A 19,070-nucleotide genomic window follows, 5' to 3' on the forward strand; every position below is an offset into this window, starting at 1 on the left:
GATACTCCCAAACCGAACTATCACTGTGTTTTTATGCGTACTTATGAGCGGGTTGTGAGATTTACGTTGTCTTTGAGGCCGGTATCGCCTCGACTTCGAACTCTTCTTTAGACATTTTCCTGATCCCATACGCGCCTTAGGTTCGCTTCGCTGTAAGTAAAGCCTACAAAGTTGAGGTCTTGCTGGGCTTCATCTCAATCAGATGACCCACTCATCTCCTGATCAAAAAAGACACGGTCGAGCTCGTACGATTTCCAAAAATGCGGCTATCGGGACTCGAACCCGAATCTGAAGCAAACTCGCTGTGATAGACGATGGGAAGCTTCAATTCTGAACCCTTAAACTATAGCCGCAACCTTCCGAGATCGATGAGCATTTTCGCCTCCTGACACATATATATGCCCAAGTTTGAGCGATGAAGATGACGGGGCCATCAATATACCTCAAGAGAAAGGACAGCTGTCATCTTCGGCTGTACAGTGCATGTGGGGCGCTGGATGATAAAGAATGGAGGACTTACCCCTCACGTCGGCAACATGACGTACCGCTCTAGCTGGGCAACACGAACGCAAGTGACTTTCGATGTAGTAACAGGACAGGAAAAGCATTGATTCTAATGGGCGTATTGGCATCCACACCAAGATTATTTGAGAACATGTTCAAACAAAGCAAGGACGTTGAGGATGCTGAGGAAATTTTCTTCTTACCCTGGTCCCGTGACTTTAGTGCAGGGAGCCGATCACGAGCTGCTGTACGACCGATAGTACTAACGAACATCAACGATACCTAGGTAAAGCCGATGTATTGGCGATATATCCCGCGTTCGTAACGCTCGTGATCGTAAAACGGTTTTCTGGCATGTTGGAAGGGTTGACCAGAGTGGCTCAAACCTTGGAAGGACAAGTATTCCAAGGTTCTCTTGATCTAAAATTATGTACAGGAAGTCTACGACTTATTACCCAACTCCTCCTTCCCTCTCCCATACCTTTCATGCTCATCAACAAGTGTAGCACTCGTATCCACCCTACCAACACTAACCCTAAACCTCTTCCACTCAACCTCTTCCCCTTCATGGGAGATCCCCTTCTTGACGTCCTTACTTTTCCCTTTATCACCGATTGTATCCTCCGTCACAAAGCTCCCCAAGCTTTTCTTTTCCCTAACCACACGCTCCGTAACAGTTAGCTCATTCAACCTCTCCCTGTCTCTCGTAATCGGGATCTCCTTCTCAAGATCAACCCAGCACCCCTCATCCTGCGCATCAAATGCCCTTCTCTGCAACTGGAAAACCCCATCTTGGACCCAGCGTTCGATACGAGGTGCAAGAGCCTCTCTGAACCTCGAGATAAAAATACAGAATCGTAGAACGAAGATGTTTAGGAACGTGACAGTCGCAGCGATAGTGGTCAAGAAAATAAGAGCGAAGACGTTGACGTTGGCAAAGCCACCCGCCTTTCGCATCTTCAGACTCTGACAGAGCGTCTTATCCCCCGCACTCGTCGGCTCATCGCGGTAAGTGTCGCCTTCCGCGTCGAAAACTTTGGGTCCGATGACAGACGCGCTGAGGAGCGTTTGGTAGCCTGTCCAGACGAAGGCTTCCCAGGCAGTGATTTCGCGGATCCATTGGTTGTCTGGCAAGCCGGGGGAGATGCCGACCATGACGGTTTTGCTAGCGCGGAGGCTGCCGAGTTGCGGGCCTCGGTTCATGTCCGTTACACGGGTGATGGATTGGAGGAGTCGAAGGATGGAGATTTGAATGGGTGTGGCGTCGGGATAGACGGTATTGGAGGTGTCGGGGCGGGACTGGGACCGAGGGGAGTGCAGAAGTCTTCTTTGCCGGCGCGGGGGTAGCAGAACTGGAACTGGTGAGGTTAGATAGGATCTTGGGAAGGGAGTGCTTGCGGTGGAGGCTAACTTGTTGGGCGCAGCCGACTACCCCAGCGTAGTGATCGGACCAGTAGCGCGCTTTGTCTTTTCCGTTTGACTGTTCTCGCATTTCAACACGATGCGCTGCGAAGAGTGGGTCATCAACGGGTTGCTCGTATACAACGGCGTTGGCAAACACTGCGATGAGGGCAACGTCTACGTCGGTACGATTCATCTCAAGCAGGGGTATGATAAAACCACTGACCGAGTCGCTATGAATGTAGGACATCATGGCACTGTATAGGACGTTCAGTCAGCAGCATGTGCGTACGTGGAGTAAGAACTGCTTACGTGGTATAGTAGGACATCTGATGTTCGACTAGTATAGACTCTAGATTGAAGGTGACCTCAGGATGCTGATACGCAGGTACACCTTTCCACGAACCATATTCAAGTGTCCATCGCTCAGCAGGGTTTCCACGATTCAGATACTCCGCAGATCTTTTGAAGATATGACCTTCTCGAGGCAGGACATTGCAGGTCGTTCTTCGACGAAACTTGACGGTGTCCTTCTCCGCGACGTTGAGCCCAAAATGTGTTCTCATGTCCAGGACACCTGAGTCCATGGCGATCGCAGATGAACCGTCGCCACTGCACATCGTTTCGTTCCAAGGGCATGAGACAGGCTCCACACCAAACGAAATGTTGGCCCGATGGAAAGTGTTTCGACATACTGCAGGGAGCGAGGAGATGTTCTGGTAGCAGTTGGTTGCGTAGGACTGGATTGAGTCGCCATGTGTAGCAAGTACGCTAACACCCTGCTGCCCCCCTGAGAAGACCTTTGTATTGTTGATACGGCCGCAAAACGGACTATCAACCAGCACCTCGATGTTGGAATTGTCGACAGCGAAACTCGTGGAGATTCCTCCAGAAATTGATCCAACCGTAAACAACAGAGCAAAAGCCAACATTGGCAACGACCGAAGCAGGGAATATCGGACTTTCGCTCTCCATGCCCAGGATATCTTGAGAGAATCTGCCAGAAACGCCGTTGGTGTTGGCATTGTCCGGAGTAGCACTTGCTGCTGCCAGAATAGGCCTTTTGAGGCCGCTCCATGTGCGCGCGCTTGATGCAGCACAAAAGTGAGCAAGCTCCACAGCTGCGCAGTTGCCACTGAAGCCAGTATAGTGAGGACTGCAACGATGAGCGTGCCTGTTTGTGCGTCCACAGTGTAAGTTTGGCCCATGATCGACCCCTTGCTCCAGTCGACCCAATATCCTCGTTTCACGAAGCGATCATCGAGTTCAGCCATTGTAATGGAAGGCAAAAAAGGCAATGTGTGTCTGTCTAAAGATGCGAAGACCGAGACCTTGCCATTCCAAGGAGAAGCCGTCAGTTCTTATGGTTGCAGCTGACGAGGGCCTCCACGTCTGTAAAGATTGCGGAGCAAGAGATGTATTTTTGATGTTCTGCATGGGTCATGACAGAGGCGACGAATGGCAAACTCGTCGAGAACACATTGTACTACAGGGTATTTCAGTCAATGAAGATCTATGGCGAGTCTTGGAGAGCGTCCAATTGGCCGAATTGTACCCTAATTTGCACAAATCCCTGCACTCAATGCACACGCGGAGATATAAGAGTGATCCCGAAAAGGGTCGCTCCCGGAGCTAAAATTGGGGCACTCTGTGCATGCTGACCACCGAACCGAGCCGCTGGCGTCCGCATCCAGGTATAATTATCCGGCGGCTAAGCCGATGAGCGAAAAGCCCGTATACAAATAATGGGCCTTGGTCTGCGCTTCTAAAGATATATATTCAGAATACGGCTGACGGAACCTGATGCGCGGTGTATGCTCTTATTTCGCATTTGTATATACCTGATCATGCTTCTAGCTGCAGTGTATTACGAACGGTGCAGCATTGCTTCCTTGTCATGAAAAGAGTGACATGGCGATGCCTGGGTGCAGCTACAGTACGTAGCCGATCAACGGAAGCTGCGCAGGGCATCTGATTCGTCCGTCAAACACAAAGCATAAGATCCACATGACTATCAGTAGCTTTCAGAACCATACTCAAATCAATGCCGGATCCGCCCCCGGATTACGCTCGTGGTTCAAGACTCTTCCCGGTACTATTCGATTGGCCCGTACCAAGGTCCGATACATGTATGGATGGCTGATAGGCACATGGAGACATATTCATGTCGTTGTCACTGATGAGTGAGCCCGCCGCTTATGAATATCTTCATCGGTATCACGTAAACATGTACATCTAGGCACCTAGTCAAGGTGTGTCTGTACTCAGGAATCAATATCACCGTCTAGCTTGCGAAGCCTACTCTATTCGAAGAGGAACCCTTGATGCCCGCCACGCAACAACACGGCAGAGACTGGGGGCGAGGTCAAAGTCTGCCGATCGCGCGTTGACTGGGTGCAGCCATCTCTCCCTCGTCGAGTCAGGGACTTCAGACCGTAGGTCTAGATAATCTCTATTGATGAGCTGGTGATCTCTTCTCTTTTTTTCTGAACTACGGTCAGCGTCTATTTGTGAGAGACTTGTGAGGGTAACTCAGTACACAGAAGATCAGCCATTGCTTTCTGTTGTTTCAGCAGCTTTACAATGTCTTTTCAGCATCATCTGCTTTCCACTTCACTATTCATGTATATATATTTTTTAAGTTCAGACAGATCCTGATGGTAGAGCAATCTTTGAGCGTAACGCGTCCTGTCTGCGAACGCTCTCACGCGACTTCTGCCTTGCTCCGTCATATTTGAGACAAGCCTTCCGTACAGCGATCAGAAGCTTGGCAAGCCGCTGCTATTTATCGTCAAGTAGCTTTATATCCTTGGCTTGCTTAGACTCGACGGAGTGGGGCGATCGTGAACATGACAAGTTGACGGTTAGATAAACGAGACTGGACTGCGGGCAGACGTGACCTAGAAGGGTTCGCGCCAGCAAAGCAGCCATGCGAGCGCATTTGGTATGCTGATAGGTGAGCGACCAAGTTGCGCTGGGAATGGTAGCAAACAACGTGAATGGCTTGCGTGCGTCTAAGGACGCGTGCCTACTGGACCGCGTCAAATGCGTTAAACCGTGCGTGGAAACGGCTGTAGAAGGCGCGACCCTCACATGAATGCGCTGCATAGTCACTGGATGATGACTCGGACTTGAAATGTAGGAGTCTCAAAGAGAACTGTGTATAGTGGTGAGGAGTGCAAGTTTTCAGACCGTTGCAGCATGGTTCATCTTACCTGAGTCCATTACCACCCGAACCGTGCGTCATCTGGCGACACCAGACCCACCAAAGCTCACGCACATCAACACCGCCCGCTGCACCTCCCCGCACTGCACTCACCCGACTCCCGCCTATCATGTCTTCCAAAATAGATAAGACAATCCAGCGCCAGCAGCAAAAGTATCCTCCCCCCCCAAATTTGCTCAACCGTCCACTGACACCCCGCAGAATCGCAGAAGGCCAGTACTACGAAGCCCACCAGCAGCTCCGTGTCATCGCCGCGCGTTACGTCAAGATTTCCAACTGGGAAGCCGCCACCGACATCCTCTTCCGGGGTGCACAGTCCCTTCTGCAAGCCGGGCAAGGCGGCTCTGGTGGCGACCTGTGTATATTCCTGCTCGAGGTATTCCACAAGAGCGAGACGAAGCCCGATGCCGGAAGCAAGGGGAAGCTGCTGAGCTTGCTGAGGGCTTTCCCGAAGAATGAGCCTACACGGAAGAAATTTGTGAACGAGATGGTGGGGTGGAGCGCGAAATGGGGAGAGTATCCTGCGGGGGATCCAGAAATTCATCATGTGGCGGGGACGCTGTACGCTGAGGGTGCGCGCTTATATCGATCATGCAGGAACATATACTAATAATGTACACAGACCTAGAGCCTTACGACGCAGAACGCCACCTCATCCTCGGCATCAAAGACTCCCCCGAAGCCCTCGCCGGCTTAGAATACTCCTGGTACACCTCCGACGACTCGCACACCGCGCCCCTCTACGCCGCCCGTGGCACCCTCCCCTATCTCCTCGCCGGAAACCTGCGCGCCGCAAACAAGTACTTCCTCCTCTTCACTTCCTACCTCTCGACACAGCCCTCGCTCGGTACGCAAGAAGTCTCCACGAAGTCCTCAGACATGCGAGTCTACCCTTCCTTACCGCTGTTGAATTTCCTCGGATTGTTGTTGTTGGCGGTGGAACGGGGCGACCCGAGCTTGTTCAGGCAGCTGAAGAGCCACTACGCGAGCCATTTGAAAGACGTGAGTTGGGGTGAGGCGCTGGATACTATCGCGGAGATGTACTTTGGGATTAAAATTCCAAGGCAAGGCAACCCGATGTTCGATATGCTGGGCAGCATGTTCGGTGGTGGAATGGGTGGTGGAGCCTCTAAGGCGAAGAAGCCACCTGTTGCGGGCTTGGATTGAGAGGGTGTGCAGTTTGGTCATGAGTTACGATAGCATGAGACACGGCTTGAATGCGGAGAATGGATGGTGTGTTTGTCGGCTATATACCCTAGCCGGTCTGGATGCTTTGGCATACTTGTATAAAGATGTTTCAAGTTTCACAAAATGCACGCACACTTTGATGTGAAGGAATTTCGTGGTTCTTTTGTCTAAACTAAGAATGCGGTATGATCAACCACTTGAAGCGAACGTCAATCTTCTTCAGATCTCCATCAACACGCTACTGTCGGATGGTCTTCGATTTGAAGCGGACGTCATACTTGTCCTCCAGGATCTTCATCAACGGCCTGCAGATCTCAGGATCCATAGGCGCCAACACACCCTTCTTGGAGATAGTGCCGTCAAGCACCTGCTGCACAGCAATCGCGCACGGAACACCGACCAACTTAGCCATAGACGAGTAGCCCTTGGGGTCACCGTAGTCGACAAGTGTTTCAGTGCGAACGTCCTTGCTACCGTCCTTATTCTCGATCTCAAACCTGTGCTGCAGCATGACCATGTCGCGCTCGCCCTCCTCATACTGCATCTTCTGCTCTAGCGTCGCGCAGAGAGTGTCGAGCGGGTTGCCACGGGGCGTGATCTTCTCGTCAGAGAAGAGGCCGATCCAGCGGAAGCCGTCCAAGATCCGGTCCTTCTCTTCGGTGGAGGCGAACTTGGCGCGCGAGCTGATGGCCCAGACGATATCCTCCTCTTTATCGCCCTTGGCGCCGACAATCTTGGACGTGGCCTCCTTCCAGGAGATGTTCGATCCCTTCTTGAGGAAGTCCTTCTCGTCCTCGACAAGGAAGCCAATGTCAACGAGTGTCTTGATGTATTCGGGGAAACCGCCGTACCGCAGGGTACCACGGACGATGGTCTGCGCCTCAGGAATCTTGTAGCGCTCCTTGTAGGGTGTAGAGTCACGGTTGGGGTACGCAACAAAGGCGAAACCGGGATAGATGAAGTAGGGCTTGGCTTCTGCCATCAGCTCAGGGCCCTCGACCTCCTTGACCTTGCCGTCTTGCCACCACTTGGCCTGGTTGCGCAGGGCAAGCAGAACACCGCGAGAGCTCCACGAAAACTTGTATCCGAGCGGGTTATCCGAAGCCTCGGGCGCGGGGAGACCACCGCAGTATGACTTGAAGGAGAGGATCTTGCCCCCAGCCTTATGGACGTCGTCGATGGTGATGACGGCGGAGAGATGGTCAACACCGGGGTCGACACCAATCTCGTTGAAAACGGTGATGCCAGCCTCCTTGCACTGAGCATCGAGCTCTTCCATTGCGGGCGATACGTAAGAGGTTGTGACGACATTCTTCTTCTTGCGGATGGCTGACTTGATGACGGTTGCATGGTAGGTGTATGGGATCAAGCTTATGACGACGTCGACCTTAGCGACCTCTGCGTCAAGAGCCTCAGCGTTGTCGACATCAAGCTGAAGGCGTTAGCTGAGGGCTCGCAAATCACTTGCGGGCATTCCTACGCTGATGGCAGTAGCATTGTTGATGCCCTTGGCCAAAGCTTGTGCCTTCTCTAGTGTCCTGCAGGCAACTGTGACTTTGACGCCAGAGTTTCCCAGGATCTCAGCGGTTGGGCGCGTGCTTCAATTTGTTAGAGTACATGGTGCGGGTCTTCCGAGAGTTAATCCTTACACGAAGCCAGCACCGAGCAGGAGGACGGAGCTGACATTCATTAGTCGTGGCGTTCGATTTGTGATTCAACAATTGCACTCACTGGTTGCTGGTCGCACCCCCACCAAGCACTTGCTGCAACTTGTCTGCGCGTAATCAGCTGTTGCCTTCTCATTCTCGTTCTCGAAAATGAACCTACTTGTAACGGCCTCCATGTTGTGTGTCTGAAAATTGCAATTTGCACAATGTAGAAAGATATAGTGTGAAGTCCTCTCGGAATCGGAGTGTTGAAAAATGGTACGGAGCGTCATCGGAGCTCTTGCATTGCCCCGCACGCCACTGCACAGGACAACGGCAGGGATGCGTGGAAGCTAAGATGCGGCTCAAATCACGTGCTCGGCTATTGCCGCTGGAGCTCTGGAGAACATCGAACTCCGGTTTCATACACCATTCGCATCAACTTGAACTCCCGACACTCCGAATTCAGTCCTGGATCAAAGTCGCAATAACGCAGTCTCCTTCACAGGAAGCGACATTTTGGAGTCTTCATTGGCACTGGTCGCGCACCCCTAGAGCGCGCGCCGCGCTAGGCATCTGCCATTATGCCTTCCGCAGTGGATCAGAGGGACGACCTATGGCTGGCTATCAAGCAGGTGAATACATTTTCACGTGACGATGCATGCTCCCTACTGACGGTGATTAGATATCTCAGTCAAGCTCAGACTCTGACTACATCGAGCAACTTGTTCCGATTATGAAAGATGCAAGACACACTAACCAGCTTCTGCAAGCCTTTGACCAATACTCGAACGATAGAGAATCCGAGATCGAGCGAATTTGTAGTGCAAATCACCAGGAGTTCATTGGCTCTGTTGACTCGCTTCTGAAGGTTCGATCCGGCACTGTGGACATCACCGATGAGATTCTCGAGCTCCAGGCATCTATCCAGGAGAGTGCCGACAAGCTACATGCCCAGAAGCAAGCTCTAAAGGAGTCGCGTAACGTGCGACAAAACATCAACGAGGCGAACGCGGCGCTCAACGATTGTTTAGAGGTCCTGCGGCTTGCTAACCAAGTCTACGAGCTTTTGAAAGAAAAGAATTACTATGCTGCATTGCGTGCGTTGGACGAATTGCAAACCATCCATTTGAAAGGCATCAGTCGCTACAGTCTCGCCGGTCTGATTGACAAGAGCGTGCCTGTGGCGCGAGAGCAGATACGTGAAGCTGTCAAGGCTGACCTGAGCACCTGGCTGTATCGCGTTCGCGAATCATCACAGTTCTTGGGCGAAGTGTCATTCTACTACACTGATGTACGACGCACGCGGAACCAAGAACGATCTGAGGCAGACTCACGGTTCTCCAAGTTTAAATTGAACTCTGCAATTGAACTCGTCGCTGACGAGACTGACGAATTCGATGTCCTCAATAATGAAGAAGCTGGGAATGAGACCGACTTCACGCCCTTGTTCGAAGCTATGCATATATATGATACATTAGGAAAACGAGAGCAGTTCAAAGCCGAGTATGCCGAGGACAGAAAGCTGCAGAAAGACTTGATCCTTCCACAGACGCTGAGCTTGCTTGATGAGGAGTGCGGCGAGCTCAGTAGCTTGTTAGAGAGTATCGCGGGCTTTGCGATCATCGAAAAGGCTACCGCAGCCAAGACAATCAACCTACGATCACAGGCCGATATCGACGAGCTCTGGGATGCAATGTGTGCTAGAGCTATTGAGCTGATCACGAAAGCGTTACCACAAGTCAGCAACGACGAGCTTCTTCTGAGAATCAAAGGCCGCGTTGCCCTGTTCATGTTAACCATGGAGGTTTGTGCAACCCGTATATTTAATCTACATTGCTGACAGTAACCTAGAAATGGGGCTACTCCGTTTCGACCATGAATGACCTCCTACTCACGCTCTTCTCCAAATATTCAGAACTTCTCAAGAGCCGCTTCAGTGAAGACTTTACTGAAATTGTCACGACGGATGATTACATGCCGATGACGCTCAACAGCATCGAAGAGTACGACAAGGTTGTGACTGTCAGCTGGTACACTCCAGAAAAGGAGCGCGAGGAACTCACGTACGCCCGCTATGTTCTTCCCACGACACTACATACTGACCACGCCTCAGCTTCCCCTGCGTCCTGCCTTTCTCTCAGATGTATCCCCTCTGCTGCATCGATGTTAGGAACTTCCTCAACCAGATCTACCTCTTCTCAGATGACTACTTCCAAAAGTCTTCCATCATCGACGAAACGCTTCGGACCTCTCTCGATGACCTTCTCTGCAACGAGGTTTGCCAGTCCCTTGTTGACCGTCTTGCGTCTCAATACCCCGGCCAGATTGTCCAAATCCTCACCAACGTGGAGCACTTTGAAACAGCGTGCCACGAGCTCGAAGCGCTCCTCTTTGAAGCGCGATCATCGCCCGCAGCTACCGGGCCCATCACTTTACAAGCCACCGAAAAATTCAAGACCGCGAAGAAGCAGGCGAGTGATCGTATCTTCGAGGTCGTGAACAGTAAGATTGACCAGTTGGTTGAGACAGCGGAGTACGAATGGATGGCTACCAAGCCGGCGAGTGAGCCAAGTGACTACATGAAGGAGATGACGAGGTGGCTCAGCGACATCTCAAACTCCGTCCTCCTCGCTCTCCCAGAAGAAGTCAAAGGTTTCGTTTACTTTGACGCGCTCTCCCACGCCAAAGATGCTATACTCGCGCTCCCTTTGGATGAGACCGTCAAACGCATCACGCCCGCGGCTGTCAGCGCTCTCGCCATGGACACGCGGTACCTCGCTAACTTTGTGGAGGGCCTCGGCGACCCACTGTTACTAGATAACTTAGATGAGCTGACGCAGACGGTGCAGCTCATGGGCGCGGAAGATCACATGGAGTACTTCGACGTTGCGCAGAGAAACAAGAAGTACGGGAAGGTGGATGCGATGAAGGGACAGATGTTGATTGCCAAGGTGCAGGAGGGAGCAACGATTGCGAGTCAGAGCCCGACGAAGCCGCCGGAAAGGGAGCGGTTTGGGACGCTGGGAAGTCGATTCAGGTTTGGTTAGCGTGTATGATGGATGAGCGTGGTGTTCGGAGTTCGGTGTTTATGTCAGTTGAATAATTCATGCCATTGCTGTCATCGTCGTATAAACAAAACGTCGTCGAACACGTAAATTTGGGTTTGTGCAGAACCCGTCTGGGGTATCATTTCGTACGCTTGGCTGGCAGTGGGTGATGTCCGTAGATCAATCAGCCGCTGGACAGCGCCTTCAGAGACATGCCACGTCCCTTATCGCAAAGACACCGCTCGCATCATCTCATCATCGTCCGCTCAGATCTTCCTGATACTCTCACCCTCGAACATCCACCGATCCGCTTCCAAACTCGCCACCTTTCTCTCCAAGCTCGAATTCAGCGCGACCTTGATCTCCTCCAAGAACGCTACACACTCGTCAGCATGCTCCACCCACATACTATCCACCCCCTCAAACGTCCACTTGCAGTACCCTTCCACCTCAATGCCCTCCTCCGTCTCCTCCAACATGGCAATCCTAGCCTCCGCATCCCAGTATCCCCATCCGTCCCACTCCCACATATCGCTATCTCCCAATGACAGACGTGAAAGCGACTCGCACAGGTCATTCGCTCCTTTCCGCACTACATCTCCTCCTCTTCCTGTTCAAAGCGCCGTGTAAACCACGGACATAGAGGGGATAAAAAATCGGGGGATACTCACCTGCCTGGTCCCAATGACAGTTGGTCTTCCCATACAGGGCGATCATCTGGTCTTCCTGCTCTTTCTCCTCCTGCTCCGGATTGACGGGGGCCTCGACGCCCATCTTCATGGCGGTGGACGGCGCCATGATCTTATAGTTGCCGGCGGCGTCGCGCTCTACGAGGTCGTCGTCGCGGTTGTTGGTATCATCGGGGGAGATGTGGACGGCGGCGGACTTGGAGGCATTGGTCGTGCGGGAATTGGTGCGCGACGGGTGGGAAGACGTGCCCGTTGAGTTAGAGGTGAAGAGGGGGCGCCGGGGGCACCAATGGGGTGGGGTGGGCGGATGGGACGGCGGTGGTCCATTCTGGATATTTTGGGGTTTGCAAGGGAGTTTCGGTGTTCTGAGGCAGCGCGTGGCGGAGCCACGCAGAGTAGGGTGCTGTCGTGGACGGTGTTACGAGTTGTTTGGGTCTTTGTAGTTTTGGTTGCTATGGCACGCCGTAACGCGGAGGTTTTGCGGGGAAGGACCTCTGGGAGCTTGGGCCTCCGTCGCTTCCTAGACGATGCGACAATATCAGAACGAAATAGTAAATTGACTGTTTAAGCAAGGCGAATCCTTTCTTCTATACCATTTGCATTGAAGAGTATACTCTCTTCGCTTCCACGGATCCAGTCATTGAGGCTAACAATAGCTTGATTTCGACTGTTCGCTCCTTTGTCGCCATCGACCTCATGCACCGACAATGGCGCAACAAGAGCCAGATGCACAAGAAGGGCAAAAAGCCCACGGCATTGCACATCCAGCTCATTTAGCTGAAGTTCTTCCTCCGAGGCCACCCAAATCCGCACATCCACACCCAGACGACGTTAAGGACGACCAGGAACGGACATCGCCTCCTCGAAAGAGGCCACGAACGCAGGCCATCCCACGCGTCGCGCTATCACTGCCTATACCTTCTACACAACCTTCCGCTCTAAGTCCCAATATCTCCACCAACGACTGGGCACCCTCGCCAGCCATCTCACGCTTCCCCATCCAGCCTCTGAACCAGTTTCGAGGCGCCTCGGCCAGCATCAAGCGCCCCCAAGAAGTCGCCCACTTCTCCTATGATGACGACCACCAATACAAAGAAGATGAGTCCAGTGTGAATTACTACTGCACTCCTCAAATGGGGGCCGATCTGAAGGAAGGCTTTGGCACATTCCGGCACTATGAAGACAAGACGGATCCGCACCTAGACAGCCTGCTATGTGCTCTAGCCAGCAGGGAAAGGATAACGGGCTCACAAGAGCAGGCAGATTTTGTTACATGGCGAGGGATGATGACGAAGATCATGACGGCGCCTTTCGATATGTTCGCCGAGTTTTCCATGTTCGCGACCTTTCACGATGGCACCATCTACATTGAGGAAGACTTCCCTGCGCGCGCTGCGCAACGCGCACAAGAAGCATCGCGGCCACCACCCAAGTGGCAAGATCCGAAAATGCCTGATCACAAAATGATGACATACTGGGGCTATAAATTCGAGACATTGGCACTCATCCCTACACCTCCCTCCGAAACCCCAAGAGATGTCATCGATGCCCGACCAGATGCCCCAGTCTCAAACTACGCCCAGCACTGCAGTATTGTCCGCACATCTTTTGGTCCACACTTCCTTCTTCTCGGCGGCGAAGTCGATGGCCTCTCCGCACCCAAGCCCGCCTCCCCAACGACCCCATCCCCTGGATTGAGCTCAAAACCGCCGAAGCTCTCCCCCCCAACCCTTCCAACCGCGACATCCTCAAATTTGAGCGCAAGCTCCTAAAGTTCTGGGCACAGTCGTTTCTCCTCGGCGTGCCGAAGATAATCATCGGCTGGAGGAACAAGCAGGGTATCTTGACGGGGGTGCAGGAGCTGGAGACGAATAAGATTCCGGGGATGGTGAGAAGGGGAACGCACTGCTGGGATGGGAATACGTGTATCAATTTTGCGGCGGCGTTGTTGGGGTGGTTAAAGGGCGTTGTAACGGAGGAGGGGAAGGTGTATAGGCTAAGCCTAGGGAAGAAGACAGGTGTTGTCGAGTTGAGGGAAACTAAGGAAGCCACAGGAGGTATCGTGAGCAAGGCCTTCGAAGAGTGGAGAAAAGAGCTAAAGGGAACAAGTGGTGATGAGAAGTAGGAAGGCGGAGTAGTGGATGGGAAGGTATAGGAAGCCACGATAGCAAATGCTCTCATAGGAAGCCTAGACGACACGATGGTCAGTGTCATCTTAACCGTGACCAAAATATCACCAGTCTCACGAACACCCTTGCGAAGACTTAGAGACAGGCAAGCGGCTTCCAGCACGCGAACGACGCCGTTCGGACGATATTGACAACGTAAATGTGACTGGAGGCGCTCACCCACCCCCTATCGCGCTGTCTCTTCTCCTGGCATGGCACGACATATAATATTGGCATAGTGTCGCTTGAAAGTTTGTCGCTGGTACGTGTAGCGTTTATCTCGACGCATATGTGATGCGCTATGTTTAGTACGTAGGCACTCTTGCGACATGAACTAGGGAACACCTGTGAGGGCTTCTTTATCGGACTTATAAGTTTAGTGACTTTTCCTTACGCTTGAACGATGACGCACATGTTGGCATGCTTTGCGGACTTGTGATGAAGTGGATTTCGACATTGTTGTGTCCTCCACTCACCCCGTCTCTATCGGCGATTCACGGTTATACACTCTTTCAAGTGTACCCCCTTTAAGCACTTAGAAGCATCGACGTGTCAAACTACTGTCTACCTGATTTTAATTATTTGCAATATTCCAAAAAGGAAGCCTAGCTCGTTGGTTTATGCTGGCTCTATTGTACCCCAGGTTTTGAAACCACCGATCGCGATCTTTACATCACCAAAGCCTAGCACAGTTCCTATGCGTGGGCCTGCCTAAATTTGTTACATGATTTGCCTAATGCTCGTAGCGTCGAAATCAAACTTACATCGACTCGTATGGGGCACCTGATTGTGAAATCTTGGTGCCAACCTCAGCCTAGTATGAGCAGGTAGCTGACTGAGCCTCTTAACCAGACTGGCCGTTATACACTCCACTGCGGCCACAGCACGAGATTGAGGTATTTTGAATCGATACACCGGCTCCGGCTCAATGGGACACGGTGCATACGTTTGTCGTACCGGATCCTTGGATTTCTTCCTTAAATGCATTTTCAGTACCTTATTAGACCCGGAACGTTTGTATCCACTTGTTGTCACTAGTACGGCTCTAGATTTGAGTCTCTTGGTCCACTCCCAACCCTTCGCCCACGGCTACAGTCGAGACGAGGCTACATTCCTCAAAAAAGATATTGATTCGACGCATGTAACTGCTGATTATGCTGCCTCGTCTCTCCCGGGCAGGTAATCGTCAACCACTCAGCATCAGCATTCGGTGTCACACTGGGCGAGCAACCTATCTTAGCTTTTGTGATACTGGTGGGTGCAGAAGGTAAGCTAACCAGCAATTCTAAAGCACTATTGGCAACGGCGAACGGCGTCTTCCAGGTTAGGCACTCGTATGAAAGCCTCTGACCCTAACAACCACCATCACCTCCCCTGCTGGAATCGTACTAGGTATCTTCTCAAGCACTTACATCATGGACTGTTAGAGTCTCAAAGCTAGCGGCCTGTACTATTCGATCTTCTCTCCTTCTTTGTAGTGCGCAAATGCTGCTATGTTCATCGTGGCAATTTTTCTTTTGCGGGCTGATGAAGCTGACGAGAGGATAGAAAGCAGCACCTCGAACTCCAATGTGGATGAATTTTAGTTGGTATCGTCTTCAACGCCCTTGGACCCATGCTCATAGGCGAGGGCGGTTGATAACTGCCCATGCTGTTCAGTGCAGCAGGGAGCGGTATATGTCTTATTATCGAGGCAGCAATCGTAGCTATGTACTCTCTGAAGAAGCCGCGCGAACAAACCTGCCGTAGTAGCAGGTGTGGCAATGTATGTCCCCTTCTCCTTCAGGTTGCGTGGTAATGGTCGCTGATCTGTAGACAGGTCCTACCTCTTCCCCACAGTATACAGCATGGGCGTTGATGTCGCCGATGTGATCTTTTACTCCGAGCTCATTACCTCCTTTGCTTCTCTATACCTCCTCTCCTCTGTTTCTCCATCTCCGATGCGTGGCTACATGTCTTAGCTCTTCATTCTCGGGATTTTTTTGTAGACAAGCTGGTGCCTGTTGTGATTGAGTGCACATCATCTAGTGTAACAAGCGTAATAACAACCTTGACTCCAACTATGCGCGCCAGTTCCTCAAGCGTATACCTTTTGCTTTGGGCAAGAAATATCAGGAACATCAGTTATCGATAAGGTCTCCCTCTCTTAGCACATACGGTGACAGTCAGATCAAGACTTACAAAGTAGAAGAACATTTGCCAAGCGGTTAGATAATGATCAATACTAGACAAGATCTCCACCAAGCATTCGCAAACGTTGTAGTGGTAGTTTGCAAGTACACAAGATCTATGAGCGCGGGGGTGGCCATGCTAAGGCAGACACCCCTCACGCGGACATGGTTGGGGAGATAGAGAAGCAGATAATGGGAGAGGTAGAAAGGGCGAGGAAAGCCAATGGTGCCGAGCACACGGACAGTTTGAAGGAGTGAGCTCGAATACCGGTCAAGGTATGTTGCATGGATAATGTTGGTCAAGCTGGATGCTGTCAATAAAGCATAAGAAAAAGTGCCAGTACCTCAAGATGATCCTCCGATCGTAGGATTGGGCAATCTCTGTTCACACAATGATTATGGATCATGTAGACAGTCAAGACGAAACTTGATTCACTATATGTGGGTATCAAGAAATCAAACTGAGACTACCCTCACGGAAACTTTGCTGTTATACAAGAGGTCCTGGAAAAAGGGAAAAGGTATTATACAATTGAGAACTTTTTGAGAAAACTGTCTAGGAAGGATACAATCCAGATCGCTGAGTCTTTACAGGCAGTCGTGGACTTCCTTCTCTTCTCTTACTCTCTCCCCTCTCTTCCTCCCAAAATCCACCAACCCACGCCCACCCACAGTCTCGCCACAACTCCCCAGCACCACACCCCCATCAGCGCCCACCATGTCGCGCGAAACACGAAGAACACCGGCGCCACCCTCCACGCCCAATACTGCCTGAAATTCAGGCCTACCGCGAAGCGCACCTCGACGTAGTCTAGCAGAGGGCGGAGCTGGTTTGGGTCGGGGTCGCAGGCCCGGTAGGTCGTCAAGAGGGCGAGAAATTGCGGGCGGAGACAGTCGAGGGCCCGGAGGCAGCGGTGGAAGAAGTTTTGTAGGCGGAGGAGGACGGCGATGTAGACGGCGACAGGGTCGAAGTGGGGCATTGGCTATAAACGATTAGCAATCTAGAAAGCTTGAAAGACATGGACGAGAAGAAATGACCATGAATCGACAGCCAAACAAGGACTTGCCCAAGTAGTAACAGTGGCCTATAGCAGCTCTCTGATATGGTGATACTTACGGCTGTGACGGAGAAGTCAGGAGACAGTGATTCGATCTATGACGACAATTAGCAAGCTTGGTAAGATTCTCAGCCCTAAGATCATATTTTCGTAGAAGCCAGCTATGACACCTTAACTTATGCTGTAGCAGCTGCAACATGGAACTGCCGCCACGTTGAGTACGAGAACGGCATACGGTATGCCGACCTGGACCTGAACTACAGCAGACTACGTGACCGACATGATGTATTGAGCCCAAACCGATTGCATACATACCTTCAGGAGCACGAAGTAGGAGCAATTTTAGAGCCAGAAGTCTCGACGGAGACGTCAGCGTTGGAGCCGGTGAAGTAGCCGTTTCCGTGAATATGGGCAGCAAGGGCAGAAGCGCGTGCAGACGGTGACGGGCTTGGTGATAGACGAGGTAGGCTCTGAGGTGGTGTAGGTGGTGGCTCAGTGTTGGCGTTAGCAGAGCCTGTGCTGGAACTGCTGTGTGCGATGTACGGTGTGTGGTGTGCGGTGTGTGGGGAGAAAGGCAGAGACACTGGCAAACGCGAACGAGCTAAGGAGGTTGTACCAGGGCATCAACAACACGCCTTGTGCGGATAGTAACAAACGTGAAATGAAGCCGAGTGGGTAGGCCTCGGCTACAAAAATTGCGCAGCCCTGTGTTACAATGTAAGTAGAAGCGAAGTCCTCAATGCCAAAGTCCATCACAACGAAAATGCCGAAGAAAATCACGTATGCCTTGGGACATCAATCAAAGACTGCAAGAACACACAAAAAGGCCTAAAGCCGGGACCCCTTGAATAGTATCACAGTGCTACCAAGCCGCTACTCCAAGCGCCAGACCAAAACTCCCTCACCCATCCCAAAACTAAGCCTCCTCATCCAAGCCAAACGTCGCCCCGATGTAGTCAACGAGGGCCTTCTCGAACTTCTTGCGACCGGAAGCGACCATGCGGGTGAGATCGAGGAGGTGCTTGAAGGCAGTGACTTTTCCGTGCTCGTCGACGGTGACTTCGCCCCTGGAGACAGCGGCCGGATTGATCGGACTAGTCTTGGTGGACTGGTCAGTGTAACGGAACATAGTATCGAGTACAAAACGTACCTCGAGGTTCATACATCGGGCCATGAGGTGCCCGGCCGGAATCTTGAAGGTCACACCCTTCAGAATGAGCGCAAGATCGCCCTGCACGCGCACACACTAGGATGCTGTTAGTATGCTTGATCGTTCCATGGCGCATATTTACCTACATAGGGAGTCTTGAACTTGAGCGGCTTAGGCGGGTTCTTGAGGAAGGCAACGCTGACCTCCATCAAGTTGACCTTGTTGAAGCCGGATTCAATGAGCGGCTTCGCCTGGTGCTCAAATTTGAGCCAGTCGCGCAAGAGTAGACTGGCTTCGTGCATGAGGGCCTGATAGTCCGCCTGCTTGAGGATAGTGGGCTCGATGGAGTCAGAAACCTCGTTGACCACCTCCCGAACGCGGTTTGTGGTCGTGTTGCAATCGTACATCGGCAGGAGAGTCAGCCAGCAGTTGGCGAGAGTGGTGATATCTTCGATGGCGTTCTCGATCGGGTCGGAGTCCGACATGATGATGTGAATTGATGTGATCGAGAAAACGGGCTTCGATGAGTGCGGCGACTGCGAGAGTGTGTTGTGAGTGGGGGGCAATGTGCGACTAGTCGTGGGATTGGTAAAATACAAACGATTGAGTGAGTCGACTAGGTAGCAACACATTCACAGTCCGTGCACAATAGCTTGAAGCGGGAGCACTGAAGGCGGCCCTGAAAGGGCATCGAGGTGTGCCAGGCTCCATTTTCGGTCAGGACAGCTTCTTGAATAAACAACTGTTCTATCGAACGGCTTATCATCCCATCGACGTAGGCATGTACCTTGGGAGATACCTTTGGTGGGTCTGAGTCTA

General features: G+C 51.9%; 7 protein-coding genes and 1 non-coding gene across 8 annotated transcripts; 3 read left to right on the forward strand and 5 right to left on the reverse strand.

Annotated features, from left to right (window-relative positions):
* Positions 1 to 261: 261 nt before the first annotated feature.
* N0V89_005665 lies at positions 262 to 353 on the reverse strand. Its single transcript has one exon. It is a non-coding gene; the product is annotated as a tRNA-Gly (tRNA).
* Positions 354 to 945: 592 nt separating this feature from the next.
* On the reverse strand, positions 946 to 2,837 carry N0V89_005666 (uncharacterized protein; the record flags this gene model as incomplete). The annotated part of the gene is made up of 3 exons (XM_056214441.1): positions 946 to 1,803; positions 1,934 to 2,162; positions 2,218 to 2,837. 3 exons carry the CDS (start codon positions 2,835 to 2,837, stop codon positions 946 to 948), a joined length of 1,707 nt encoding a protein of 568 aa, XP_056071708.1.
* Positions 2,838 to 5,240: 2,403 nt separating this feature from the next.
* On the forward strand, positions 5,241 to 6,298 carry N0V89_005667 (uncharacterized protein; the record flags this gene model as incomplete). Its single annotated transcript, XM_056214442.1, has 3 exons — positions 5,241 to 5,284; positions 5,333 to 5,703; positions 5,754 to 6,298. The coding sequence occupies 3 exons, from the start codon at positions 5,241 to 5,243 to the stop codon at positions 6,296 to 6,298; spliced, it is 960 nt and encodes a 319-aa protein (XP_056071709.1).
* Positions 6,299 to 6,557: 259 nt separating this feature from the next.
* On the reverse strand, positions 6,558 to 8,162 carry LYS9 (saccharopine dehydrogenase (NADP+, L-glutamate-forming); the record flags this gene model as incomplete). The annotated part of the gene is made up of 5 exons (XM_056214443.1): positions 6,558 to 7,751; positions 7,800 to 7,917; positions 7,969 to 7,998; positions 8,051 to 8,093; positions 8,147 to 8,162. 5 exons carry the CDS (start codon positions 8,160 to 8,162, stop codon positions 6,558 to 6,560), a joined length of 1,401 nt encoding a protein of 466 aa, XP_056071710.1.
* A 387-nt stretch (positions 8,163 to 8,549) lies between these two features.
* SEC15 (Rab GTPase-binding exocyst subunit S15) lies at positions 8,550 to 11,015 on the forward strand (the record flags this gene model as incomplete). The annotated part of the gene is made up of 4 exons (XM_056214444.1): positions 8,550 to 8,600; positions 8,651 to 9,772; positions 9,820 to 10,031; positions 10,082 to 11,015. 4 exons carry the CDS (start codon positions 8,550 to 8,552, stop codon positions 11,013 to 11,015), a joined length of 2,319 nt encoding a protein of 772 aa, XP_056071711.1.
* A 266-nt stretch (positions 11,016 to 11,281) lies between these two features.
* Positions 11,282 to 11,795, reverse strand: N0V89_005670 (uncharacterized protein; the record flags this gene model as incomplete). Its single annotated transcript, XM_056214445.1, has 2 exons — positions 11,282 to 11,625; positions 11,687 to 11,795. 2 exons carry the CDS (start codon positions 11,793 to 11,795, stop codon positions 11,282 to 11,284), a joined length of 453 nt encoding a protein of 150 aa, XP_056071712.1.
* A 616-nt stretch (positions 11,796 to 12,411) lies between these two features.
* Positions 12,412 to 13,829, forward strand: RAI1 (decapping endonuclease targeting mRNA; the record flags this gene model as incomplete). The annotated part of the gene is made up of 2 exons (XM_056214446.1): positions 12,412 to 13,294; positions 13,369 to 13,829. 2 exons carry the CDS (start codon positions 12,412 to 12,414, stop codon positions 13,827 to 13,829), a joined length of 1,344 nt encoding a protein of 447 aa, XP_056071713.1.
* A 4,188-nt stretch (positions 13,830 to 18,017) lies between these two features.
* Positions 18,018 to 18,736, reverse strand: N0V89_005672 (uncharacterized protein; the record flags this gene model as incomplete). Its single annotated transcript, XM_056214447.1, has 2 exons — positions 18,018 to 18,347; positions 18,398 to 18,736. 2 exons carry the CDS (start codon positions 18,734 to 18,736, stop codon positions 18,018 to 18,020), a joined length of 669 nt encoding a protein of 222 aa, XP_056071714.1.
* Positions 18,737 to 19,070: the final 334 nt, after the last annotated feature.

This window comes from Didymosphaeria variabile (genome assembly GCF_027946475.1).
Source record: "Didymosphaeria variabile strain IMI 356815 chromosome Unknown scaffold_4, whole genome shotgun sequence".
NCBI lineage: Eukaryota > Fungi > Ascomycota > Dothideomycetes > Pleosporales > Didymosphaeriaceae > Didymosphaeria > Didymosphaeria variabile.